This window comes from Phoxinus phoxinus (assembly GCF_949152265.1).
Source record: "Phoxinus phoxinus genome assembly, chromosome: 3".
Lineage (NCBI taxonomy): Eukaryota > Metazoa > Chordata > Actinopteri > Cypriniformes > Leuciscidae > Phoxinus > Phoxinus phoxinus.
This window is the reverse complement of record NC_136878.1, coordinates 26,322,342-26,350,223: the sequence shown is the minus strand read 5'-3', so window position 1 is coordinate 26,350,223 and position 27,882 is coordinate 26,322,342. Positions and strand designations below refer to the sequence as shown.

The following is a 27,882-nucleotide window of genomic DNA, read 5'->3' as shown; positions in this document are numbered from 1 at the left end:
GAAAAGCGCTATATAAATGTAATGAATTATTATTATTAGTATTAAGAGGAAGATGAGAAACAGACGAGCAGAAGGCCGCTTTTAAAGCATCCTTGGCTTCATAACGCCTCAGCAGTGCCACAGGCTGATCGCCTCCATTCCACACCGCACTGATGCAGTAATTCGTGCTAAAGGAGCCCTGACCAAGTGTTGAGTCCATAAATGAACATTCTACTTTTCAGAACTTGAACATCTCTGATTTGTAAATCCTTTTTTGATTGATCTTAAGAAATATTCTAATATTTGGAGATTTACATGTACATTTATGCATTTGGCAGACGCTTTTCCAAAAGCGACTTACATTGCATTTCAAGGTACACATTAACATTCTCATCAGTTCATGCTTTCCATTGGAATTGAACCCATGACCTTGATGTTGGAAGCACCTTGAAATATTTCTAGAATATTTCTATTATCTCTAGAATATTTAAAAATGTCACTTTTTGAATTAAATATACACTTTTCCATGATATTCAAAAAAATGTAATGCACCTATAATATACTTCCATCATGTAAGTTACATGCGACTGTGCGGGTTGAAATAAGGAGCACGATATAACGATTAAATTAAATAATAATTAAAAAATTTGTTTATACATTTCAAATCCTTTTCATTATAAATGTTGTTTTCTAGATAATAGATAAAATGGTTTCATTTCCATTCAAAAACAAGATACTAATCAGAAAATCATCACTACTTTAGACTTATTTTGTTTAGCATGTATAAAATACACAATTTGATTCCAGGCTGGATGCTTTCTCTTTTCATTCTTCTGACAAGTGGAATCCAACCTTATTGGCAATGGTTGATCAAAATGTCAACAGAGACATTATAGCATGCAATCCTGCCCTCTGTTTAGCACAGCTCTTTAATTTTGTTTTAGGGATGACACTTCAGCTACAGTAGTAGGGGTATTATGCTACATTATGCTAACACAATTAGACAACACAATTAAAACAGTCTTTTTTTGTCTGTAGTTATGCACCAAAAAAGATGACATGGAGCAATTTATAGAGAGCATCCTCAAATTATGTCATTACATTTTTGGCATGAATGTATTCGCCCATTTTCTTCTTCAAGTCAGTGAAGTCAAAAGCTGTGTCCTCTGGCAACGCCTGCAAATACAGCGGTAGGTTTCTGTAACGCAAGTCAAAGAAATTACTGAACAATCATCACACCAGTTACAGAAATTATAGATTGCAATGATGTGTGACTTTCATGTGTAAAGTCATAGTCTGACATATAACTTGTCCAATAGCTTACATTGACTCAGGTATATCTGAAGTGCTATGGGCTTCTCTCCAGTAAGCTGATGCTTCCTCTCTACGATCAAGCCTCCACAAGACCTCAGTTAGCCACATTTTAGTATTCTTACAACCTAGTGAAATTCAATTCCACATGTAAATTTGAGACGGACAGGGCAATGTATTAGACTAAGCACAATTCACTATAATGACTGCATATCAGCTGAAAACCTGGTGTCATCTGGAGACTGAGATGAAGATCTCTCAGGGCCTCCTTCAATTGACCCCTTTCCAAAAAGCAGCACCCTCTACCAGCTAGTGCTTGTCCTTTTGCTGCTTCCAAAGTCACCATTCTTTCAACCATTGCTTCAGTGTTTCCAAGATGTTTTTGTTTCCAGTCTAAAAGTTTGATGAAACCATGCAAGTAATGATACATGAAAGAAAACAATAAAACAAGTTCACACATCAAATGTGGCTTCGATAAGATAAAAATGGGAAAACATCTTCATCTCTTGAATGGAGATCTGTTATAATAGATACTGGATGAGAACTAGGGGTGGAACGGTACACAGAAGTCACGGTTCGGTTCAGACATCACGGTTCGGTACGAGTTCGGTACAATGGAGGGAAAAGCAAAACAAAAATGCAGAAGGCAATTCTTTTTATTGTGCATGTCTCAGTCTGTACCACCTATACAGTCTCTCCCCTGAGCCGCTGCAACAGCCTGCCCTGAAGTGTGTAAAGTAAGATGTAAACAAAATAAGACCATCAGCTATAAAACTGAAAATACAGCATCTCTTATGTGCGGACGCACGAGCGCGAAGGTGCACGCGGCAAAAATGTCGTCATTGCTCCGCATCCGAAGATGCACGACTTCAAGCCGAATCTGGCCGAGCATGTACATCTCACCGCACCGGCACCCAGTTCTTGCGTCTAAATTAGTTGCTTACATTAAGTCAATGAGCCTACAATAGCAGACATAAGCCCTTTAAATAAAAATAAATGGCCATGTTTTATAAAAAGTTTCACAAAACTAAATAAAAATGTTTAGAAATTATGTAAGATAACGTTAATTTAGTTGTAGGTTACCTTCTCATATCCATTTTTTTTTCTAATGTCACAAGGAATAATCTGGTTTACTGCTTTACATGATTCTTTTGTAGTGTGGTTTTGGTGTAGCCTACTAAAGTGTACTAAAATAAATATTCACGAGTGTACCTTACTTCTCACCGCTGATTCCTGATGGTTTAGAGGACAGTTACACCGAGTTGCACCCTGTCGTTTCAAAGAATAGTACACCGGCGAGTGCGAAGTATAAATGCCTCGTTCATTAAGGGAGGCGCTCGCGCAGCGGAGGCTCGCAAACCCATAGACAGCGCAAACCTAGCTTAAGGCAGGGCTACAGAACCCGCGTTTCTAACAGTAGTTCTGCATTACATTAATTAATTTGCACGCAAGTTTTATTTATTTTTATACCGTGTATTCTCCGTTTAAATTCATGCACCGAACCGTGACGCCCGTACCGATTCGGTTCAATACGAACGAATACATGTACCGTTCCACCCCTAATGAGAACCCTAGGATACAAATATTTGTCTATAGTTAATTATATCTGTAAGTCTGCGTTTTTCTACCTAGATGATACTTCAAAAACAAAGACAGACAAAGCTTAGTATGATTCTGCACTCTAGAAAGAAAGAGATTACTTACCTTTCTGTTTAATAAACACTTTCACTAGCTGATTAATCGCTCTGAAAGGAAAGAACAAGAGAGCATTTGCTTAAAACATGATTTGCCAACAAAGCTAAGGTACTGAATGAAACTCATCACATCGTACCTTGTGAAGTTTGTAATAGCCTCTTTGGTGTCCTTCAGTTTCCAGTGGGCTTGTGCTTGAAGGAGATGGGCCGCACCAGCCCATAACACAAAGTCCACATTTTCAAGTATGACATCAGAATCAGATTTTTGTTTTTCAACAGCATCAAGTAGCAACCTCTTGGGAATGAAGTCTAAAGTGCTAGTGATGACCTCCTCGCAGACCACAAGAGCATCACTATACCTTTGAGCTTTCAACAAAGCAAATCCTGCTTCAAGGTAGACCACTGGGATTCTGGGAAAAGAAGTGCCATCCCCTGTGGATACCTGAAACACAGACAGGTTTGTTGTCTCATATTTGATGAAGTTTGCGTGACTGATTAAGTTATTTTCCTCTTTATTACTGTGGAGTTGCTTTGAAACAATATGTATTGCATAAAGCACTATATAAATACAGGTGACTTCACTTTAATCAGTCACATCACTTTGTATGCATTATTTCTGAATCTGATGCCTGAAAAAGTGCAGTCCTTACAAGATCTTTGCCATCTGACTGCAGTGACGCCAACAGATCAAGATAGTGCTCAACACCATCTGAAATACTGATTGACAAAAATGATATATATTTTGTTTAGAGGTTTAGTATTCTGTGAAAGTTTTTCTAAATCTAATTGAAATATAGATATTTGATCATCTAGTCAAACATTGGTCCTTTTTGAGGGATCACTTGCCTGCCATTGAACACACATGTGTGAGCCAAAGTGTGCAGAATCAGAGAGGAGGAAGGGACTCTGCTAATGAAGGTCATCTGTTCACCACCAAGCAGTGTAGCCGGAGAGACCAGTGAAGCACTAGATGCACTTTTATCAGCCTGCAGCTGGACTGCCTGTAAACAAAGCAAGAGAAAAGTATTTGTGGAGAGCAGGACGAGGTCGAGGGCCGTGGGAGGGGCGGCTGCCATCTGTGAGGGAGCGGAGGAGTCACTGCCGTTCGCCGTGGGCCGGAACCTGCTGCCATCCGCCATGAAGTGAAGGAGCAGGGAATGGGGGACTCCTGCCGAGTGCCCGAAAATGGAGGAGCCGTGGGAGGAGTGTCGCCAGGCACCGAGGAGAAGATTGCCCAGCTGGTGGAGGATCTTGTCCGCGCAGCACCTTGTCAATCCATACCCCCAGGTGCCGCGTGGCCACCTGCGAGGGGCGATGGGGGTATGTGTCGAGCAGGACGAGGGCCGGTGGCATGATTACTGACGAGCGACACCTGCTCACGTATCAATATGTATTGCATAAAGCACTATATAATTAAAGATGACTTCACTTGAATCAGTCACATCGCTCACCGGTCTCATATCTCTCAAGGACGGAGCGGAAGCATAAAAGGAGAAGCGACGACGGTGGAGATCGAGAGAGGAACAGGCCTGATTTTATGTTGTGTTTTGTTTCGGTTTTGTGCGGCCAGCAGTCGTCCGCGAGGGGCTGCTGGCTTATAATTTCATTTTTGTAATTATTTATTTATTTATTTAAATCTTTAAATGTTCACCAGTCCCTGCCGCCTTCTTCCCATAACATCTGAAGTGTCTTACAGTATTATATAACAAACACATTTTAAAATGACACTGCATAACATGCAGGAAATACATTCATTGGATTATTATGAAAGACCTTTACTGTTTGAAGCGAAAGCAGCAAATGTCAGCTGAAAACTTGTTGCTACTTAAATGTATTTGGTTTAGGTCTACTTTGTTGACGCTAGAAGACAGTCACTACTTATTTGTTTATATATTTCTTGTTTTTAATATAGTATTAGTAATGATTTGTTATATGGTTAGTGTGAAGTAAGGACAGCAATTCATAATTTGTTATCACTGATAACTCAGGCTGTTAATGATTTTTTGTAAATATTGTAAATAATATATTTATTAATAATAATAATAATAATAAGCAAAAAAGTTGTGTGCAGAATGACTTACTGAGTAAAGAAGATGCAGGGCCTCAATTTCTGCCTTTGAATTGCCAAGCTCCCTGAACACCAGAGCACTTTGATAAAGTGCACTATGGCAAGCACAATCCACCTCCACAGCCTTCCGATAAAAGTGGAGAGCACAATGGGGCTGACCCTGCACGGACACATGAATCAGTTAAACAAACTCAATTAATCAAATATAAACAGGAACTGATTCAGGAACTGTTGGTTCAAGATTTGGTCTATTTAGGTCTATTAAGTTCAGGCCAGAGTTCACTGGATGGAGAGCTTCTTACCAGCTTAGCAAAACTCTGGCCTGTAAGAGCATGGATCTGTGCCAAGAGACTTCTGGGACTTGGAAGGCCTTTAGCCTCCTGAAAAGCCTCAAGGGCCTCAGAATATTTCTCCATCTTCATCTGTTCCACCCCTAAAGCAAGAAACACATTTTAGGACAAATGGCAGTTTGCAAAGAAATGTAAAATTACTTACATCTATATTGTGTCTTACCTAATTACAATATTTTATCATAAAACAACATTAATTGTTTTACATTTCTGACATTAATATAATGGACTACATAATGTATAAATAATAAGTTAGTTCAGACGTTTCATACCTTGGCATATCACAGTGCAGATGTGCAAAAGATCCTTGAGGTCCTTTGCTGCCATGGCAACCATTAGTGAGGAGTCTTCTTCCATGCTCAAAGCAAGGTTTCGTGTTTCTGTCAGTAGATTCACAGGTGCTGAGTGCTCTCTCTGAGGGGAGATGAGAATGACAGCAGTATAGCAGTCAAATATACAATCTTAAAATGAATAGTTTTCATCTTATTATTCTTCTTACATGTTTTTTGAGTGATTATCTCTATGTATTAGTATTGCAAAACTGTGGTTCTCAACCAGAGGGCCGGGCGCTTCAGCAAACTTCCAAGGGGAGTCTTAACATTATATTTATAAAGATTATTACAAAAAAAAAAAACAATACCTTGTGGTTAGTCTGTGTCAAAAGAGTAAGAATTCTCTCTAACTGACAGTGCATGAGCCACAGCATCCACTGAATCAGCAGAAGCTTGTAGACATACGGCACAATGACTGAGGTGCCAAAAGTCTGAAGAACAGTCTCCCACAACTTCACTGGATCAGAACTGGACACCTGAGATCCTGCAGCCTCTAAAGCTACAGAAAAACAGAAAGATGCAGGGAACATAAAACATACAGCATATAAATCATTAACAATACAAAAAAAAACAATGCTTCAATTAGCCTACCTCTTAATAATGTGTGGATGAGACTCTCCTCAACCTCACTGGGGTTGGAGTAACCCAACGAGAATAAAAACGTATTATATGAAACTGTCATTTCAAGTTTGAGTCGTTCAGTAGCTGCTGGTATTCCTGTATAAACACAATATGGTTAAGAACTTCTGTCAATATAACCATGCTGTGTAACTTAAGCCATCAAAAGTAACACATGACAGTAACGTTACCTTGAATTTTCTGAAGCAGTTTAAGGCTTTCTGAACAGCATCGCTTCCGAACATCTTGACTTGGCTCAATGTTTACTTCGTTTTGCTGAAACGGTAACTTACATGTATTTATGCGTAAGGTAATTTTATTGACATTTTGAAAAAAGTCATTTTGCTACAGTAAAGTTACCTTCCAAGTCAATATGATGTTGTTATTCTCCTCACTCCATCTATCAACTAAACAGGGAATAGTAGACATGTCAAAGACTCGAGTCGAAATATAGGCAGTCAACAGATACCTAACATTTCATGTGTACTTTATTAAGTCCAAGCTCATGCTGCAGATTTCGGATTCGGAATCAGTCTCCTTCCTCATCTGATTCAAGCTTTCCCTCCTCCTCCAAGTCTAAACGAATGATTAGGGATACAGCGCCACCTGCTGTTTGGGATGCACTAGTCTAAAACTTTAAATCAAGAAATCGCACACTGTTAGAACGTTTGATAATTTATTTATGTTCCTTTCAAATGTCACTTTTGTATTATTGTTAAAATAAGATTGTTTGTTTAAATGCACGATGCTTATTTTTCAGCAGGCTATCATCTCGGTGGGTCATTATAGGCTATATAGTGTATTAGGTATAGAGAAAATTTTGTTGGATCTTAATGACTTCACTGGTCTGTCCAGTAATCTCTGCGGAACAAAAGAGCATTTCCCAATTTTGAGGCGTTTTCAAACGGGTATAGCTAGACATGTTCTCTATCAGTTTATAGACCTTATTCTGAGCAGCGCCAAGACAGGTATGAAAGCGAGGCTGTGAGGGATAGACTTACCATGTTTTGGGTTTTGCCCGGCCCTTTAAATGGCTGAATAGCCCGACCTTGATTTTTTCTATCCGTGGACTTGTATCGGTGAATAAGCACATTCCAAGAGATAATCAACACAAAACTTTGAAAAAAAAAAGAAAAGAAGAAAAAATTCCCCATTTCTTGCCCCCATAAAAAAAAAAAAAAAAACTCAAGATAAGGCTCAAGCCTGAGATGTTCTGTATGCACACTATCCCCCAACAAGGTTAAACACTGAGACTCAATACCTTCTCAGAAATTGACCCTAAAAGTGGAAGAATGTGAAAATGTTTATATATGTAGGCTATTACATTAGAATGTAGAGCAGTGTTTCCCAACTTTTTTTTTTTTTTTGCCACAGCAGAGTTTTGATAAGTAAAAAATCTCATGACACGCCACTAGCCTATATAAAACATCACAAAATAGTTTAAACATGCATTGCTTCAAATGGCATATTAAAGTAAAAGTAGTAGGCTACTCACATTTAAATGTAACTTTAACTTGAGTTTAAATGCAATAGTTTTTCATTCATTATAATGGGTAGCCTATAGCAAAGTATGTTGAAAAGCTTTTAACATTTCATTTGGGGGACTGAAATATTGCTGAATCCCAGGAATGACCACATATTCCTCTCTCTCGCTGTTGTGGTCTGCGCTATTCACATATTTTGAATATAAGAATGTATGCTCTTCAAAATATTGATTCTGTGTTGAAGTTTCATTCACAAATGAGAAGTCATGACATATATGACACTTTTACTCACACACACGCACACGCACACGCACACACACACACACACACACACACACACACACACACACACACACACACACACACACACACACACACACACACACACACACACACACACGCGCACACACACAAGCCTTTGCAACTGACACATTCAGTCTAAAAAATATATAATAAAATGACACATACAAGAAACCAGTTTTATTCAAATGTTAAATACACTGCCATGTCAACCCAAAGAGAAAAATAAAAGTGTTTGCTTTGGTGTACAGGGATATTTAGTCACAAGTAATCTCTGGAAAAGAATCAAGGTTAGTCTATTAGTACATTACATAGTTATTACATGCATTACTCACCATGGCCTATTAAGATAAACATTAAAATATATTTTAAATACATTAACATGTTTTCATGCATGTGTGCAATTTTGGAAACATTTAACATAACACAAGAAATTCAAGTCTACCCAGAATAGAAGCGTTCTACAAAATAGTAAAGTTTACAGCTGCCTTCACCACAGGATTTTATAATTAATATTATTTTTAGGCCATACATTTAGGCAAACTTTTAAAACGTTACTGACTCTCAAGGTAAAACAGAAACATAACAAAAATAAACTACTCTATTGGCTCGTTTAGAGTAACTACACCCCTGGCTCTGGCAAATCATTGGCTGTTGTGATCATATCAAACAGCTAACACAAGACATAAAACAATAAAGACTATTGAGCATTAATAACAGTTAAGAATATAAGCTTAACTTCGTTAAACGCTGAAACATAGGCTAATTAATTTTATGTTAGCCGGGGAGCGTGCGTTAATATTTTCAGTCGCTTTAACTCAATACAGGAAACTTAACGTTACATGAATATCATGTAAGCGGCGCTCAGTCACCGAATGGCTGTGCAGTGCCCTGACTAGTGAACTAGGGAGCTGATTGAGACGCACCCTCAGACACGCGAACATTTCACAACACCGGTGTGGCGCAGTTTCTTTTTCACCTCTTTTTTACGTTTATTTCCAAAAATGTACATGTAACATTTCAAAAGATACAAATATGTCACATATAATGCTGTAAAGAATAACATATCATCATAAAATATTAATAATGTTTTAGCATCCGTATTGTATATGATGATGAACGTTGACTATAACATGTGTCGCAGTTTCTCCAGAGCGGCTGAGCAAGCTGAGATGACGACACAGCTGTTCCACGATTGGCCGGATTCACCGATGACAACGATCACGTGTGTTTTGTGTTCATTCTGACACCTCCAGTTCCACTAATTCTCACAAATCTGTATTTTTTTCTCTACAGTTAATACTCTTTTCGTGTAGTCGCAATGTTATATTGTGTCATGCTTATCAAATAAAAAAACATAGATTCCACTTAAATGGAATTTAAATAGTATAGGCTTATGTTGAACTTTAATCTTGTACAAACAGGCGCTGTTTTAAGCAGTACATAAAATATTGGACGAAAACGTCTCTGAAACCTCTGTGAATTTGACAAATATTGCATTTAATTCAACTGACACCGCACGAGCGTCACTACGGGAAGCAAAAAGTGTCCGACTCCGTTTTCAGCTCCTCCCCGAGTCCGACGGCAAGCGGCAACTCTCGCCGATCGGTTACATCCCTCCGCAACTGAAGTCGAGCACACCTTATGTGTCGCAGCATAAACTAAGATTCTACGTCACATCATCTCTCTTTCCCCCAGGTCCTCAAGCGGAGAGGAGCAGCGATCGCAGCGAGAGGCCGTCCTAGATTTGGGAGCCATTCGCAAAAATGGTATGATATTTCACCCCGTCATTCACCAGGGCATCATAAAATATGACTACAGCTCTATATTAAAACATTTGTGTACATTTAGGACGCATTTATTCCGTCATTTAGGCTATGCAATCTTTTTTTATTATAATGTCAATGACGTAATGACAACCTGCTAAGGAGATTATTGCGTTTATTACAACCTTGAACATGAATTATATGCGCAACATTTAATTGATGTCTTTATTTTAAAATAGTAAGGAAAGGGAATGACGCATTGAAATATACATCGTTGTATTCGACGGGAGATCATGAAGTTCGTCATGTAACAGTTATACTACGCATAATTGTAAAGGACAACCGCATGCGGTTTGTTGGATCTTTGTTTTTAAGTGAAAGTAAGCCTCGTATGCTCATATTTTGGGATATGGCCCAACACAGTGCACGCGCGCGCACTGGAATAACGATATAAATAGCGCGTTCACGCCCCCACTGTTCTTTTCAGTGCGCGTATTAAAGTTTCATAGGCAGAGACCGAGCAAGCCGTGCTTGAGGAGGGCCTAGTGTTATTTTAGTGACGGGGCCGCTATGTTGTTGTTTTTGAGGGGACGAAACAACCCCAACATTCTTATCAAGCTAAACAGCTTGCTATGTTTCCATCCACCCATTTTAGTGGGCATTTGGGGATATCTTAACGCGTCAAAAACTGCTGGATGGAGACGCCAAGATGCGCATAAATACTAATAATGTGCATTAAACATCCACCCCCGAAAGCAAGACAGATGATAGCCTACGTTTATTGCTTTTGGTCTGCGCGCTCTGAGACGCAAGTAACTTATACAGTGGCTTCTCCCACTTTTATTTAGAGCCAGACAGTTTATCAGGAAGTGACGATTTTGTTCTCCGACTCACTGGTTGGAAACGGTGCTGTATTCGCAAATGTTTACGATATTTCAATTTTGCGCATAAGTTAAATTCGCAACTTTGGCTGTAAAACATAGGCTGAGCCTGAAGGTATCGCTGCTGGACAGCGCTTGTGCTTCGGAGACTGCGCAGCAGCAGCAGCAGCACAAGAGTCAGCCGGACACCCAGAAACTGCGCACTCATGGTGCATGCTGTGCTTCACTGCACTCTTGTGAATTATGACACATTTAAAACACGTTATTGACGCGTTAATAATAATTACTGTTGTATAATTAATTAGGATTGAAAGCATAATACACAATAGGCCTAAATGCTAGTAAATATTAGACATTTCAAGTCACTTTACAGGTAAAAATAGGCATTTAAAATAGGTCTATATTAGAACGGGCTAAGTATGAATTGCCTTGATTTATGGCGACAATATTCTCAAAATCAAATATCATCACATCACCATCACATTTTAATTTTGTTTAACTGTAATTTTGTTTTAAATGTTAATTATTTTTCATATTTTAATTCATTGTATTTTACAACACATTGTTATGAATGTTGGCAGCATTATTTTAGTCATGTGTCAATTTTGCTGTTAAAATGATTTTTTGAGAATATACAAAAGTTTTTCTATTATCTCAACAGCTTTAAAACTACTGATATATATATATATATATATAAATATTTATATGAAAGGTTTACCATTAGGGTATATGTATTAAATTTAGTATTTAAATTTAATTTTAAATAGCTTTCGTAGTCCATTTGTTTGGATGGTAAAATAATATGTTTATATGAAAATAATATGTCTTATTTAAATGTACTACAAATTAATTCAAACTAAATAGGTTTTATAGAATAAAGTCATGAATTTATCAACTTATTTTGAAAGGAAATAATGCACTTGGACAAAAAAATTATGCACGTCATGTCACTGACCCATAATTCAATGGCATATGCAGTTCCAAATATGCAACCTTGGAATTATTTTTTTACTGTAAATTTAATCTAAACAAACAAACAAACAAACATTTATTTAGCCTTTATTGAGAAATGAAATGCATGAGCTTAGTTACACTGCCGCAGTTCCTTTTTGTAGATTGCCATCCTCTAATGAGCCAGAGACATTCATTTGTTTTGACATCACATATTGTCCCTCACCCACAAACACTTATATTTACTCCACAATCAACACTTGTTAAACTTGTCTCTGTTCCTCAGGTGAACTTTACAGTAGACCAGATTCGGGGGATTATGGACAAAAAGTCCAACATCAGGAACATGTCTGTGATCGCCCATGTGGACCATGGCAAATCTACTCTCACTGATTCCTTGGTGTGCAAAGCTGGTATTATTGCTAATGCACGCGCAGGAGAGACCAGATTTACTGACACCAGAAAAGATGAACAAGAGAGGTGTATCACCATAAAGTCAACGTAGGTATTCCTATTTTAAAAGTCACTGTTTTATTAATAATCATCTTGATGTCACACAATCTATGGATGAGATCTTTTCCACAATTTTTGACCAATAAAAAAGGTACTTTTATTGAACATGCACCACCATTCAAAATTTAAACTTGGAGTCTACATTTTTTTGTTCAAAAATATTATGAAATATTATTACACTTTAAAATAACTGTTTTTTATTTAAATATATATTTAAAATGGATTTTACTCCTGTGATGGCAAAGCTGATTTTTCAGAATCATTACTCCAGTCTTCAGTGTCACATGATCCTTCAGAAATCATTCTAATATGATGATTTGCTGATCAAAAAAACATTTATTATTATCAGTGTTTTTTCAGTATTTTTAATGAACAGGAAGTTTTTTGTAACAATGTAAAAGTCTTTATAAAGCTATACGTCTCTTATTCTATTCAAACAAAATCATCAAAAGGAAACACCAAAATGGCTTTTCACAATCGCTGAAACCCTTTACATGTATGTTTCCCTTACAGGGCCATCTCTCTGTATTATGAGCTGAGCGAGTATGACTCAGCTTTCATTAAGCAGTGTAAGGATGGTTCTGGCTTCCTCATCAACCTGATCGACTCACCAGGACATGTTGACTTCTCGTCTGAGGTGACGGCAGCTCTCAGAGTTACAGATGGTGCCCTTGTAGTGGTAGACTGTGTATCAGGTAAGGCAAAATCATTTTAGGATATCAAATTCACACTTCTGTTCTATAATTAAGGCAGTATACGTTCACTGACATGCATCAGGTGATTTTAGAGGCAATTCCCTTAATTTAACAAGAACATTTAACAGTATTTGTTAAACCATACAAATAGTTTCATCATGAAACATTTCTGTGCAGGACAAAAAAAGGTGAAAACTGACTTGTTCCACAGGTGTGTGTGTGCAGACTGAGACGGTCTTGAGACAAGCCATAGCAGAGCGCATCAAGCCTGTGTTGATGATGAACAAGATGGACCGTGCCCTCCTTGAGTTGCAGCTGGAACCCAATGATCTTTTCCTAACCTTCCAGCGGATTGTGGAGAACGTTAACGTCATCATCTCAACCTATGGTGAAGGAGAGAGTGGACCAATGGGAAACATTATGGTAACAGTTTAGACTGAAAAGTCAACCGAGTAAAATATTTGCTTTTATTTATCTCAGTTCTGAGTTCTCACAGGTTCGCATTTTTGAAGTTTGTGCAGAGATAACTTTTTTTTCTACTAATAACTAATGATCTTTGCAATGGAAGGGAATCAATCAAAACTAACTTTAGCTGGACAATAACTTTATTCTAGAGCTGCTGTAAAGCCAAAACAGTCTCTGTTACTTTAATTTCCTAGTATCACTGTAAAGCTGCTTTGAAACAATCTATATTGTTAAAAGCGCTATATAAATGAAAGTGACTTGACTTGGTTTCTGGGGTACCTTAGGTGGATCCTGTGATTGGGACTGTGGGATTTGGGTCAGGTCTCCATGGCTGGGCTTTTACTCTGAAGCAGTTTGCTGAAATGTACGTGGCCAAGTTTGCTGCCAAAGGAGATAAGAAAAAAACAGACCTCACTCCAGCAGAACGAGCTAAGAAAGTGGAGGAGATGATGAAAAAGCTTTGGGGAGATAAGTAAGTGTCTTGTGTTATAAAGAAGATATTTGATCACAAGGACACGTGTACAAATTACCCATGGAATTTCCAGTGTAAATTATGTGTATATATGAAATCTCTTTAATTCAAAGCCATCCTTTTCAGGTACTTTGATCCCGCTTGTGGAAAATTCAGCAAATCAGCAACCAATGCAGATGGCAAGAAGCTTCCGCGTACTTTCTGCCAACTTGTCTTGGATCCCATCTTTAAGGTTTGTTTGAATCGGTTCTTCTTGTCACTCGTCTCCAGCTACTACCACTCATTTGCCAATTACTCTCTCATTTGAACTCTTTCCACAGGTATTTGATGCCATTATGAATTTCAACAAAGAAGAGACCCAGAAACTGGTTGAGAAACTTGAAGTAAAGCTTGATGCAGAGGACAAAGAAAAAGAAGGGAAACCTCTACTTAAGGTACAACTCGAACTAATGACTTTTAAAAACCTGCGCCTTAATTAAACTGGTATTGTTGTTGACGCGTGTTTTTTTGAATGCTTCCAGGCTGTGATGCGCCGCTGGTTGCCTGCAGGTGATGCTTTGCTCCAGATGATTACCATCCATCTTCCTTCTCCTGTCACTGCCCAAAGGTACCGCTGTGAACTGCTTTACGAGGGTCCTGGAGATGACGAGGCCGCTATGGGTGAGTCACTACATTGCGAGATGTTTCTAAAATAAAAGATGAAAAAATAATGTTTTCTACAACTTTTACATATTCCTCCTTTGACTTTCAAGGTGTGAAGAACTGCGATCCTAAAGCTCCTCTCATGATGTACATCTCCAAGATGGTGCCAACCACCGACAAGGGTAGATTCTATGCCTTTGGTCGTGTCTTCTCTGGTGTTGTTTCTACAGGGCAGAAGGTGCGCATCATGGGCCCAAACTTCACACCAGGAAAGAAGGAGGACTTGTACATAAAGCCAATCCAAAGGTTTGCTGCCGTCAATTGCATTTACAGTATAAGTCATCTTCACTTGATTTGATTTGATGATCATTACTCAATGGTCTCCCCAGAACTATCCTAATGATGGGTCGCTATGTAGAGCCCATTGAAGATGTGCCATGCGGGAACATTGCTGGTTTGGTTGGGGTTGATCAGTTCCTGATCAAAACTGGCACCATTAGCACTTTTGAACATGCTCACAACATGCGTGTTATGAAGTTCAGCGTTAGTCCTGTGGTGAGAGTTGCTGTGGAGGCCAAGAACCCAGCAGATCTGCCAAAGTTGGTGGAGGGTCTCAAACGTCTCGCCAAGTCTGATCCCATGGTTCAGGTGAATATCTTGGTGAGGTAATAAAACTGTATAAATAATATGTCTTTCCAATAATAAATACATGTGGGTTTTTTTCACCTTTTGCTAGTGTATCATTGAAGAGTCCGGTGAGCACATTGTGGCAGGTGCTGGAGAGCTTCATCTGGAGATTTGCCTAAAAGATCTTGAGGAAGATCATGCGGGCATCCCTCTGAAGGTAGCGCTTGGATGAGAATACTAAAGAGTATACATAAATGTTTTATTCTATTCTTCTGCACTAATAGTTCAAGACCATTTTTTGTTGTTGCAGAAATCAGACCCAGTTGTGTCATATCGTGAAACAGTCAGTGAAGAATCAGACCAAGTTTGCTTGTCCAAGTCTCCCAACAAGCACAATCGTCTGTATATGAAATCCAGGCCCTTCCCAGATGGCTTGGCCGAAGACATCGATAAGGGTGATGTGACCTCTCGGCAGGACCTCAAACTGAGAGCTCGCTACCTGGCTGAGAAATATGAGTGGGAAGTGGGCGAGGCCCGTAAGATTTGGTGCTTTGGACCAGATGGCACAGGACCCAACGTCCTTGTGGATGTCACAAAGGGAGTTCAGTATCTGAATGAGATAAAGGACAGTGTAGTGGCTGGTTTCCAGTGGGCAACAAAAGAAGTGAGTCAGGTTCATTCATGCTTGGACATTCATACAGTTTACATTATAATACTGAGATACTTCAACAGAATTATTTTTTGTGTTACCTTACCAGGGTGCACTCTGTGAAGAGAACATGCGAGCAGTCCGATTTGACATTCATGACGTCACTCTTCACGCTGATGCCATCCATAGAGGTGGCGGTCAGATCATTCCCACAGCCCGAAGAGTTCTGTATGCTTCTGTGCTGACTGCACAGCCAAGACTCATGGAGCCCATTTACCTGGTCGAGATTCAGGTATACATGGTGGATTCCTGGAACAGAAAAATTAGAGTGCAATCTTGATGCCGTTAATGTATTTTCTTTTCCCCTCCAGTGCCCAGAGCAGGTTGTTGGTGGCATCTACGGTGTGCTGAACAGAAAAAGAGGACATGTGTTTGAGGAGTCCCAAGTGGCTGGGACACCTATATTTGTGGTGAAGGCATACCTACCTGTAAATGAATCATTTGGTGAGTTAACACTTCAGATTTGACAGCTTGTTCAAAATGACAGCAATAGGACATTGATATAATTTTATATTCAACAATAAATACATTAGTTATAGCAGTTAAACATTTTTGAACGGTGCCAAATGTTATTCATTTCTGAATTATTATATTGTGAACATTAAAACAAGTCCTCAGTACCTTAGTGCCTATAATTCGCTTGCATTTTTTTCTGAACAGGTTTTACAGCAGACCTGAGGTCTAACACTGGTGGACAGGCCTTCCCTCAGTGTGTGTTTGACCACTGGCAGATTTTGCCAGGTGACCCCTATGACATAAACAGCAAACCTTGCCAAGTTGTGGCTGAGACCCGTAAACGCAAAGGTCTGAAGGAGGGTATCCCACTGCTGGACAACTACCTGGACAAACTATAAACATCACTGGATTCTTTATAGTGATTGAAGCTATTAACCTTACCATGTTAACGTGATGACTCTGAAGTGTATGGCATAATGTTTACACAAATAAATAGACTTTAATTGAAATAAAATCACTAGAGCTTAATTAAAATATTGAAAGCTGCACAATCTTGCAGAAAATAAAATAAAAATCTGAGCAAGTTAAACTTGTGTGGATGTGTCCATACATAAAGGACAGCAAATACAACAGCAATCTGGACATAATATTTAAACTTGAAAAATATATTTTTTCCAGATGAACATGAAATGCTTTAATCACTGTGTATTGATTTACATGTCTTAGGATGTACATGTATAATCTTAAACTGTACCCTCCTTTGTGCAAAGAATTCAAGATTATCAACAGCTTTACCTTTGCCATCATCAATGGAGCTATGTTGATTAAAAACCTCAGCCCTGGTCGAGAGGACAAATAAAAGCACTGTATCAACATTTACAGCACATCATTGTTTTTGTAGTTTTGTTTTTTACACCAAAATATATGGGCATCTTTGAACCAAAATAGTACACAAGTAAAAAGGAGGAACTTATATTAAAAAAACAAAAACACCTTCAGACTTTGTCAAAATTAATGTATGTTGTATGGCTCATAATTATAAGTCAGCCCATATAAGATGACTCCTAACTGCGTATCTAAACGCCAATTTCTAAAAGACCAATTTTTATATTTCATGATCCTCATCCTATTATATCAAAACTTTGATCCATAATCTTAAAAGAACAATGGTCTAATTTTCATTTCATGCAGTTGCTGGTTTTATAATGACCAAGAACCATGCAATTAGACAGATTACTCCCTTAGTTTTATCAACAATCATATAGTTTGAGGCGAATATGTTAGATGGGTTAAGATAGCAAAAACAACTTCCATATAAAATTACAGATCCAAAATAGGTTTACTGCATCAGCAACAGGGAATCTGACGGCCCTTGAGCAAATAACCACAATTTCAAATAATAATAAAAATCTGTTGACTTGTTCTACCTTGATATCAGACCACTAATTTTTTTAAAAAATATACAACAAACAGTTTTTATTGCTGCAACTGAAGTCTTGTAACAAAACATAATTGCACTGCTGAAATCGAAGAGACAAAGTGAGCTGCCGCAGAAAATCTGCTTTCGTTTCAACTGCAGAACAGCTGAAGCAACACACAAATGGACACAAGAGTGCAGTTATTGGAAGTGTCTGAGCTTTTCCAGTTCCTGTTTTGCTCTGCTCCTCCAATGAAATAGCTAATGAAAGAGTCATTTGTGCAACCGATAGTTTGCCCAATTCGAGGGAAAACAGCTTAATTCAGGTTTGCATTTTAAAACCGTATTGTTGCTGACCCACTCAAGATATTTTCATAGCAGTCCTTCTGGGTCCTTGTCGAAACAAGATTCTTGAGGTCCATAGTCAAATGTCAAAATTGTTTTTATTCATTTAGCTGACTTGACTCGAGTGTAGTTGTTTTGGTGACTGGCCAATAAAGATGCACCCAGGAGTCAGTCAAGAGAGATAATGTCTGATAGGCCTGAAGATCCTCCCGTGATCACACCGGTCTCATGACTCGAGCTGCTGCTATGGGTTGCCGTCTCGTACTGTGAGGATGAGGAGACCAGGCTGGCGCTGGTGGTGGCACTCTGAAGGCTGCTGGAGAGATTGTCTAAGAATATGGGCCCCCTGTAATGTTGCTGAAAGAACAATAAAGGAAACTAGAGGTAAACAGCAGTGCAGACTATAAAAATTTGTATGCATGCATGCAATCTTAATTCATTGTAAGAATGTTTCACTCATACCTGGGGGTCCCCTTGAATCAGAGAAAATAAATCAAGACCTTTGGGAAAGATGTGTGTAGTATGACATGTTAGTATTCCTGTAAAAGCTTGAGCATAAATGAAAGCATATTTGATTGGATGGCATACTGGATAAGTGCATACTTTGCATATCTGTGGGAATAGTGGATAAGGTTGAATGGTGGAATGGAACCGAGTAGTCTGCTATTGAGGAGGTCAGGTATGAGGTGTCCAGCGCCTGGACATTTGGCACCCGGACAGTTGATGGCTGATAAGTCAAGACCCTAACACATGAAAATAGGACCATATGAAAACCAATAAACACAAAGCAACATTATCATAGAGAAACGTTAATATTTGTTAATGTTAGTTAATGCACTGTGAACTAACATGAAAAAACAATGAGCAGTTGGATTTCTATTAACTAACATTAACAAAGATTAATAAATACTGTAACAAATGTATTGCTCATTGTTAGCTCATAATAGTTAATACCGGTACATTAATGTTAACAAATAAGACCTTATTGTAAAGTGTTACCATAATAATATTTCCATTCTTTTTTAAGAATGTGAGCAACATTATGTGCCCAGGTCTAAAAAACTATTTTTTTGAACTCCCTAATTTTTAGGTATTACCATCACCATGGGCAATTCTGGATTTTTTTGTACAGTTCAGGGCTCATTCAAAATATGGTCACAAAAGGGCAAGGCTTATAAAAGAGGTACACATAAATACCTGGTCTGATTTGTATTAAATGAAGGAACAAACCCTTTGCTGTGCATCTCCTCAGCCTTTGACATGTAGAGACAGCGCTTTTTCAGAGGAGGATCGCTGTCCTCATCATCATCATCGTCATCATCATCATCAGACGAGCTCTCTAGTGTTAGGTCAATTACGTCTGCCTTTTTTGTACTGCTGGTTTCTGGAGGTGGCACCACTGCACTTTGTCTCACTGTGACAGCACCTAAGGGGCCATGAAATACTTTCAAAATGCATCAAAAATGGGAATCCTATTTACAATCAATTAAAGCCTGGCACACAGAGATAAAGCTCACACACTTGTAAACGGTAATGAACCTTACAATCAATTTTTGGGATACATGGAGATGACACTTTCAACGTCTCCTTCTTTGGTCTCATTGGACACCAAGTCCCATCCTCCTGAAACTTGATTTCATCAACATCTGTGCAGTCATTCAGTATTTCCATGAAGAGCCTGACAAGTAGAGAGTGCCCAGTTTACTCCATGCATATTTACTATCTCAATAAAGGCAAAAATATTCAGGGATTGTGGTTTAAAATGGCACCTCAGCTACAGTGAAAGTAATCTCACCCATCTATAATCAGACTCTCATATGTGGCTTTTTTGTCACAGACGGGACAGATCCAGGTGGGCTTCTTCTCATTCATTTGCAGGTATAGAGCAGCATCAAAGCACTGCAGGTGGGAACAGGTGACAGCTCGACAGGGTACCGTAAGGCGCATCTTGCCAAGCTATATAAAAAGACGACTTATTTGGTCACACAAATTTTTTTTTTTTTTTTGCCATACTACATCAGAACACCAAACAAAAACTTAAATCTGTTGTTTAAAATGACATACATGAGTCAGTTAAGATCTTGTAGATGCAGTAACTTACTGGGCACATGAGTGAGACTCGTAAACTAGTTGTGGCGATTTCACTGTCAGGGTCTGCCGTGAGTTTTTCTTTAACTGTTACAAGAGTAAAGAAGGGGGGGGGCAGGGTACATTTAGTACATTATTTCAATATTTGATCATATTTATAATTAAGATTACATGGGTATCTTTTTTCTCAAAGAGGGAAATGCTGCCTTACTTAATGCTCTGGAGTGGTCAGGGTTTCTGATCCCCTTCATTCTTAATCTCTGTAGTAACAGTGGGGAGGTCAGCTGCCGCACCAAATAAACAGACATGGAGTATGTCTGCAGAAAAAAAGATGGAAGTACATACAATGCTTAGCGTAAAGACATGACTGAAGCAGTGCTGTGGCAATGTGTACTGGCACTTTACATACCTTCCCTATTTCAGGTGCCCATGTGACTACTATCTGATTGGGTACAGCAGATGACAACCTAACCAGCGATGTGATGTTCAGCGGTCTGCCGGGTCTTTTCTGCTCTACACCATTCTTAGGAGGTGGTGCATATCCCTGTGTGAAAACCACATCAAATCAGCAATTATACAAATGTACAGTTTGAGTTCAGCAAGATTTAAAAAATAAAAAATAAACACTTATTCAGCAAGGATGACAGTAATTTTTTTTATTTCAATTAATCAAAGAACCCTAAAAGAAAGAAAACAAATCATGGTTTTCAAAAAAAATATTAAGCAGCGCATCTGTTTTCACCATTGATAGCAATAACTGTTTCTTGAGCACAAACTCATATTAGGCAAAAGTGTATCTAGATAGATACATTTCACAGAGGTGGGTTATGGGTTACCATGCTTGGCCTTCACGTCATGCCACTTAAACAGCCATTAAAACATTGTTTGAATAAGATGTACAGTATTACGGTCATCTTTTAAATTTTCTATGAGTAATGTTCCTGTTCAAATAACAAATTATGCATTTCATCAGTTATCAGCTAATCTCTATTTTTTGTTTTTGGTTGTGGACTACGACAATTGTATTCAATATTTGATTTGGTGAATATCTCTTAGTTACCTTATTAAATTGCACCATGTTCTCAGATTAAACTTGCATTAACTTAGTTATTTAATTAACTTAAAGTTGGCATGAAATGGAAGTTCAGAGAGTCTTTTCTTCCCTAATACGATAAAAAAAAAAAAGAAAAAAAAAAAAGATGTACATGCCATGGATAAATCATAATAAACACTGCAATATTTCATAAAAAAAAATAAGATTTGTCCATTTTGATTTCACGGTGACTAATGGCACTTTTCCACTGCATGGTACGGTACGGCACGGTTCGGGACGGCACGCTTTAAATGGTACCACCTCTGTTGAGGTTCCGTACCGATACTAAAATGTGATGTGAAAACACTGCAGATCACTGATTGGTCAGACAGAATCGTCACTACCAGCATCATTGTATTTGCGACACGAGACACCAAACCCGCTAGATTTAAATATCCAGTAACAGCCACTGCTGTAGCACCTGTTTTTAAACTACTTGCTTGAAGAAAAAGGCAAGCACTTTTACGATGATGTCATGGCAGTAGGAGTAGCACAACTGTAATAATCAGTCTATAATCGCCACCCACTTTGAAGCGGTTCTAACTGCAGTGGAAAAGCAAACCGAGCTAAAGCGAACCGAGCAGTACCACGCAGTGGAAAAGCAAACCGAGCTAAAGCGAACCGAGCAGTACCACGCAGTGGAAAAGCGAAGCGAGCCGAACCATGCCGCGCCGTACCATGCAGTGGAAAAGCACCATAAGTTAGAAACAGTTAAAACATTTAAAATGCCTCAAGACTTCTATAATTCATATACATTTATAAGAACTAGTTTTGGAAAACACATGAAACAGGTCTACATACAGGGAGGGGAAAGAGCTTTCCATTGACTTTGATGCACAGGCTGTTTGGATAATTGTCCTCTTGTGGACAACTGGTCTCTGCTAGACAAAACCTAGAATCAAAACAGAACATCAAGAGTTTAAAATTGAGATTAAGGATGCACGATATATGATTTTGGCTGATAGCCGATACGATATACAATTATTTTTCCCTTTTTAATTCTGTTTTTTGAGTTCTGAGGTCTCCTTACCAAAAGGTTACTTGTTAAAGATAAATAAATGTTAATACTTTTTAAAATAATAAGAATACGGTAAAAGCTCTGAAAATAACAATAATAAAGTAAAAAAACAAGCATTTGTAACCTAAATATTCCATTTTTGGATTTAACATTAGTAGATGATCTAGATTGCGGGTGGCATGAATTCAGTTACCGGTAATGCTCTCTTCAGCTTCAAATAAATTTGAAGCTATTTTCACCACCCATCTGATACAATTTTATTACAGATTAAACTGTGTATAATTATTTTTCATTTACAAGTCTCATGCTTGTGATTTATGACATTGATTATTGCTTTATTTATCCAGAAACAGAAGTAACTTCAAGTTATTTGTGTATTCTACTTTTCATTTTATTAGTATGACAACAGGGCCCCCAATAAATAAATATAACATTCTACCAGGGGAGGCTTCTGCACATGCTAGAGTAGAGAGTGTGTTGACGGGTATCGCGTCCTTCTGTATTCATATTCACAAATTCAAGGCAGCAATCGAAAACTGTGAATATTATAAATCAACATACATGCAAAAGTTCACTTCAAGAATGACCACACTGATGATGTGATCGTATCGCTAGCACCCCTTTCACACGGGAGTTATTGCAGGTGCATATCAACACGTTATCATCATCACATACTTAATTCATATCGGCCGATGTCGTGCCGATCATATTGTGCATACCTAATTGAGATTATGGTGACAAACATCTTTATATATGCTGCAGAATCTGATATAGAAATGACAGTATAGGAAAAGAACATTGAGTTGGTTCTTACCGCAGCTGAATTTGAACCATGTAGTCCCTTCTTCCACCTGGAAGAAAGTCCCTATGCAAAAGGTTAAGAACAACAAAACCAATAAATTTCAGAAAAGGAGTAAAAGACACATTATTTAAGTCGCATTTAAGTCATTTAGTTCTTACCGAGAAATGCAAACTTCTCTCACTTGTTGTGGAGTCAATGCAAATATGAAGTACTTCTCATGATGAAACCTCTGAACGGCATGGGTCCCTTTAAAACACAAGTCATAGGATGTATAGTTTTAAACCTAAGACACAGGCAATGAGGAAATCATGCACAACCCAGCTGATGGGATAGCAGCAATTACCGGTAGTTCATATACACTACCGTTCAAAAGGTAGGAGTGGGTAAGATTCTTCAATGATTTTTGAAGAGGTCTATTATGCTGCTCAAATACAGTAAAACAGCATTTTTTTTAAATTTTGCTATTTTTTTTTAAATATATTTAAAATGCAATTTATTCCTTTGATGACAAAGCTGAATTTTCAGCATCATTACTCCAGTCTTCAGTGTCACATGATCCATCATAAATCATTAAAATATGATTTTCTGTTGAAAACAGTTGCGCTGCTTAATATTTCTATGGAAACCGTGGTAAATTTTTTAAGATTCTTTGATGAATAAAACGTTTTCTTATTTAAAATAAAAATTCTTTGTAGCAGCATAAATGTCTTTACTCTTAGTTTAGATCAATTGAATGCATCCTTGCTGAATAAGTTAATTTCTTTAAAAAATAATTGACCCCAAACTTCTCAATGTTAGTGTACAATCTTAAAATCACACCATTACACAAACTCTAACACTATTTTTCATTTAAGCTTAAGGCTATACATTTATTATTATATATGTGCAATGCATTTACCTCTATAAAGCTGTATTCCACACTCCAATCAAAAGTTCATTTATTTTTTTATTTCACCAAGCACGGAACAATCTAGACATTTTGTATAAAATTACCTAAACTTGATGGTTTGATCAAAACATCCAGCACATCGTAAAACGGTAGGGCCTTCATCTGCACGTCCGGGTGGACGGGAGCCATAAGCGACGTGGGCTGCTGCATATTCATCATGGGCTTTAATTCATGTAAAACAGGTGAATCGCAGCTCAGCTGCTGCTGCAGGTCGTCTGAATGGCCGGTTTGCAGAGGAAGGTCTGAGCTCACAATTGTGGCACCACTGTCTATGTGAAAGTAGGATTTAATGCTTGACTTTAGAGCCGCCAAATCTTGAAGATCATCAAAAGTCCTTGGGTATCTCCGACAATACAGTTCCTTTATTTTGTTCTGCACGGCAGGACCACAACCACTCCTTAATAGATGCAAAGCCCTCAGCAATAGTTCATGTTTGCGACCGCTCTTATTCCTTCCAGCAAAACCTAACAGTACCTGGAGCTCTGAGACACGGAAACTTGATACCATATTCTGCAAAACAAATCCAGAAAAGCCATTAAAGACTTTGAGATAGCAAACATGGAAAAGCATATGGGCTGAAACACCCGCTGTGCCATGCTGATAAGTTTGGCATGTTTTGAATTTATAGCCTAATAATAATAGCCTAATAGTAATATATTAATAAGAACCAAAAGGTGTAATTTGAAAGCAGATTAATTAATTAATTTAAGAATTATGTGTGAAGTGAGGTGACAACCCACCCAAATACACCCATTACAGAAACCCCAGAGAAATGAGAAAATCTCAACTAACCCGTCATTACATGGTCCATGCTTGATTGTTCTTATGTGTTAATCCTTTTTTCTTTAAAAATGATCGAAATGCATCTAAAATGTTGAGAATAATTCCAAGACCCATTAGATTAGATGAACATCAAGAGCATAACAAAGGACAAAATACAGATGTTCACTTTGATCCAGAGAGAAATTAACTGAACTGCTGAAAAAAAGCTGGGTTTATAGTTATGTGGGATATTTCTGAACAATTTACAAAACAAAATGAATACGTCAAATAATGGCAATGTAATTAGTACACAAAAGCAGGTGTCTAACTTTCCTGTATCCAACACACAGTCTACATTTGTTATTGCAGGGTTGTGTTGGTGCTCATGCATGCTGAAGTACAACGCATTAAATTACATTTTAGAAAGATGGTTAATGCACAATGGCAGTAAAAAAAATATCTCTTGAGACAAATGTGGTGATGAAACGGTCACAGTGACAAAAATAAAGTTTATCTTTAGGCTTGTAAACAACATTGTCAATGTGTCCCTCTTTAATGTTTAGCCTAAGTTACTTCGCAATTTAATGTAAACCGTGCGTCCACTTACATTTATACATAACAAACACTAGGACACATAGGTCTACACATCATGCAACCATGCAAATACAGGTTATACATCAAACTACACCTGTGAGGACATGTAGACATTGTCAATTGCTCGGAAGCTAAGTTAGCTAACAAAAGACCAACCAAAACAATTCGAGAAATTGTAACATAAAAAAAACTTTTTACCTGCAGCGAACAGTCGTCAAGTTCAGTTAGGCATTATAATAAAGCGTTTTCATGCAGTAAAAGATGGTAATGAAAGCAGTGACATTTTGAGGCTGTTCTTCAATGTTTGTGTAGCAGCTCGAGAGCTAAAAGAGTACGTTAGCTGGTTGGTGGCTAACAAGCTAAACACAATCCGTCTAACGGACTGATGTGACGTCTCTCTATTAACTATAAAGAAACTAACCCATGGGCAGCAAACCGAACGGTAAACTAGCATATCAAAACGGTAACTGCAAAATATCTTCAGAATATGAAAAACGCAAAGAAGTAACCAGCTATCATTGCACTTTCGCCTACCCGTAACTCCTCAAAATCCGCCATTTTCTGGCTCCGCTCATCCTGGCCAGTCCGGAGAATGTCGGGTGATTCGGGTCACGTGACAAAGTCTGGGTTCAAGGGGTCATACTAATTTTTTTGTATTGTTATGATATTTATGTATTTTATAATTTACAACAAAAAAAAGGTCTTACAACAACTTGGTCTTTACAGGCTAATTTAGAAGTGTTTTCTAACAAGCTTCATTGCAATATTAGGCCAAACTAAAAAGGGAACACAAAGTTCTTGAACATATAAAGTTTGGTTTATTTAATCTTGTAGATGTCAGTGTTACAATTTTCCATCATTGGACATTTTTACATAGGATGTACTATTAGGCTTTAAGATCAATGAAAGACAAAAGAAAGATTGCATTGATTACAACAATTATTTGAAGATTCTGATACAATTTTCAATTTCACAATTGGCTGGTGAAGTTTATCAACCATCCTGTTCAGAAATGTAAGAACACAGTTATGCCATAGGCCTACAATTATGTATAACTAAAGGTAATGAAAGGATCTGAATTTCAGAAGGATCTGTCTTTGTTACTGAACTACAGATTTTCTGGATGACAGTTGCAGCCTGTTGTCCAGCAGGTGGGGCTCAGAGCAAATCTACCATTACCAGGTTATGTTGATCATAGAGGTTTTCGTTCCTGATCAGTTTTATTTCTAATGCTATAACTAGGATTCTTAGAGCTGGTCCTGGACCAGCATAAGAAAGTAACTTATTCCTTAAGTAAACAAATTAACTGATGAGTAGTGCAGAAAGTTTAACTTTAAAGTGCAAAGTGTAAATTGTGAAATTTATGACATGATACTGGTGATATTTATGAGATTAATTTGTTTACTTGTATGTTGCCCTTTAAAACAGAATAGTTGTAATCCACTTGTTTATGTCTGAACCACTGTACATTTTGGTAACACTTTATTTTACAATGACCTTGTTACGCATATTGCATGTACTTATTATGCATTAGTTAACTAATAACTAATGCATAATTACATGCAACCCTATACATATTAGTACATAGTAAGTAGATGATATGAATTAATATTTCTCAGTAATTAATTGTATAATTACTAACAAAAATTAAGATTAAAATTAATTGTAACCTAAATGTCTTTTGATCCATGTTCCATATTGTTTATATTTAAAAGAACCCAATTGAATACCTGCTGTACTTAATCTAAAATAAGACAATTTGCTGACAGAAAGCCAAAAAAATCTCTTTGGTATTTCTGAGATATTATAGAGGATATAGCTAAAACTGCATGGCTGAAATGGGTTGTTAACTTGGAATGACTTTAACAATTTCCAAATAATTTTCAGAATGCTTAGATTAGTATGGTGGCCTCACAGTTTTAACTTTCAACTCAGTGGGCTAACCTCAGTATCACTGCTCAAGAGATTAAAGCTACACATGACTCATTCAATTGCCACATCATTGAAAACTATACATCTGGACAGTTTCCCAGAGAAGTGTATGTGCATGAAATAAAGGCAAAAAACAAAACAAAAAAACAAACAAACCGCTATCCATTAATCCTTCTAAAATCATACATTTGCCATGTTGGTTTTAAAATTAAATTATATTTTTGAACTTTCAATTGGGGCTGTTTAGCACCACAGTGACATTTCCAGTTGTTACCCTTTACTTTAAATTCAGTAGCTAACAGCTCAAACATAAAACAATTTTGGATTAAAACAAAACTTGATACAAGTACCAACAAATAAGAATAAATACTATATCAGATGGCAATGATTGTTTAGTCTCAGTGAACTGTTTGTGGAGTCAAATAAACCTTTACATTACATATTCTGTTTTATGAGACGCTGTAATGCAATTCGAATAAATACAATTAGAAGTAAATCATTAATATCTAACTTGCAATTTATGAAAACTGTGTATGACTCTGCTTTGTGCTGTTTCACAATACAAGGTT

At 37.7% G+C, this 27,882-nt stretch overlaps 3 protein-coding genes across 8 annotated transcripts; 1 reads left to right on the top strand and 2 right to left on the bottom strand.

Annotated features, from left to right (window-relative positions):
• Window positions 1-284: 284 nt before the first annotated feature.
• fancg (FA complementation group G) lies at window positions 285-7,394 on the bottom strand. Of its 3 annotated transcripts, none has more exons than XM_079606761.1 (15): window positions 7,354-7,394; window positions 6,713-6,759; window positions 6,544-6,628; window positions 6,326-6,451; window positions 6,043-6,233; window positions 5,675-5,816; window positions 5,355-5,485; window positions 5,066-5,212; window positions 3,831-3,985; window positions 3,635-3,701; window positions 3,122-3,426; window positions 2,995-3,035; window positions 1,516-1,683; window positions 1,304-1,418; window positions 285-1,177 (listed from the first exon to the last, which is right to left on the bottom strand). In XM_079606761.1, the coding sequence occupies exons 4-15, from the start codon at window positions 6,414-6,416 to the stop codon at window positions 1,069-1,071; spliced, it is 1,662 nt and encodes a 553-aa protein (XP_079462887.1). In that variant the 5' UTR covers window positions 6,417-6,451; window positions 6,544-6,628; window positions 6,713-6,759; window positions 7,354-7,394; the 3' UTR covers window positions 285-1,068. The 3 variants fall into 3 exon arrangements, with proteins under 3 accessions (XP_079462887.1, XP_079462886.1, XP_079462885.1); XM_079606760.1 differs by lacking the exon at window positions 7,354-7,394 and adding an exon at window positions 6,840-6,960; XM_079606759.1 differs by lacking the exon at window positions 7,354-7,394 and having other exon boundaries at window positions 6,713-6,965.
• A 1,913-nt stretch (window positions 7,395-9,307) lies between these two features.
• Window positions 9,308-17,197, top strand: eef2l2 (eukaryotic translation elongation factor 2, like 2). The gene is made up of 15 exons (XM_079606477.1): window positions 9,308-9,905; window positions 12,021-12,235; window positions 12,761-12,942; window positions 13,154-13,365; window positions 13,692-13,879; window positions 14,006-14,111; window positions 14,200-14,313; window positions 14,401-14,539; window positions 14,632-14,827; window positions 14,911-15,169; window positions 15,258-15,365; window positions 15,459-15,812; window positions 15,907-16,089; window positions 16,169-16,301; window positions 16,518-17,197. Exons 1-15 carry the CDS (start codon window positions 9,903-9,905, stop codon window positions 16,709-16,711), a joined length of 2,586 nt encoding a protein of 861 aa, XP_079462603.1. The 5' UTR covers window positions 9,308-9,902; the 3' UTR covers window positions 16,712-17,197.
• On the bottom strand, window positions 16,517-26,006 carry pias2 (protein inhibitor of activated STAT, 2). Of its 4 annotated transcripts, none has more exons than XM_079606481.1 (15): window positions 25,916-25,996; window positions 24,818-24,891; window positions 24,070-24,535; window positions 23,235-23,322; window positions 23,089-23,139; window positions 22,058-22,148; window positions 20,573-20,707; window positions 20,375-20,480; window positions 20,177-20,250; window positions 19,871-20,031; window positions 19,620-19,753; window positions 19,306-19,501; window positions 18,679-18,818; window positions 18,538-18,575; window positions 16,517-18,432 (listed from the first exon to the last, which is right to left on the bottom strand). In XM_079606481.1, the coding sequence occupies exons 3-15, from the start codon at window positions 24,530-24,532 to the stop codon at window positions 18,244-18,246; spliced, it is 1,866 nt and encodes a 621-aa protein (XP_079462607.1). In that variant the 5' UTR covers window positions 24,533-24,535; window positions 24,818-24,891; window positions 25,916-25,996; the 3' UTR covers window positions 16,517-18,243. The 4 variants fall into 4 exon arrangements, with proteins under 4 accessions (XP_079462607.1, XP_079462606.1, XP_079462604.1 ...); XM_079606480.1 differs by having other exon boundaries at window positions 25,580-25,968; XM_079606478.1 differs by lacking the exon at window positions 24,818-24,891 and having other exon boundaries at window positions 25,916-26,006.
• Between the last annotated feature and the right edge of the window lie 1,876 nt (window positions 26,007-27,882).

Coding starts and splice junctions, on each gene's coding strand:
- fancg (XM_079606759.1), bottom strand. CDS start 6,781: ATGTCTACTATTCCCTGTTTAGTTGATAGATGGAGTGAGGAGAATAAC. Junction 6,452..6,543: donor ACTGCTTCAGAAAATTCAAG/GTAACGTTACTG, acceptor GTGTTTATACAG/GAATACCAGCAGCTACTGAA. Junction 5,486..5,674: donor CTGCACTGTGATATGCCAAG/GTATGAAACGTC, acceptor TTCTTGCTTTAG/GGGTGGAACAGATGAAGATG.
- eef2l2 (XM_079606477.1), top strand. Junction 12,943..13,153: donor AGTGGTAGACTGTGTATCAG/GTAAGGCAAAAT, acceptor CTTGTTCCACAG/GTGTGTGTGTGCAGACTGAG. Junction 13,366..13,691: donor GACCAATGGGAAACATTATG/GTAACAGTTTAG, acceptor GGGGTACCTTAG/GTGGATCCTGTGATTGGGAC.
- pias2 (XM_079606478.1), bottom strand. CDS start 25,939: ATGGCGGATTTTGAGGAGTTACGG. Junction 24,536..25,915: donor CGGATTTTGAGGAGTTACGG/GTAGGCGAAAGT, acceptor TTTGTTTTGCAG/AATATGGTATCAAGTTTCCG. Junction 20,708..22,057: donor GAAAGCTCTTTCCCCTCCCT/GTATGTAGACCT, acceptor GTTTTCACACAG/GGATATGCACCACCTCCTAA.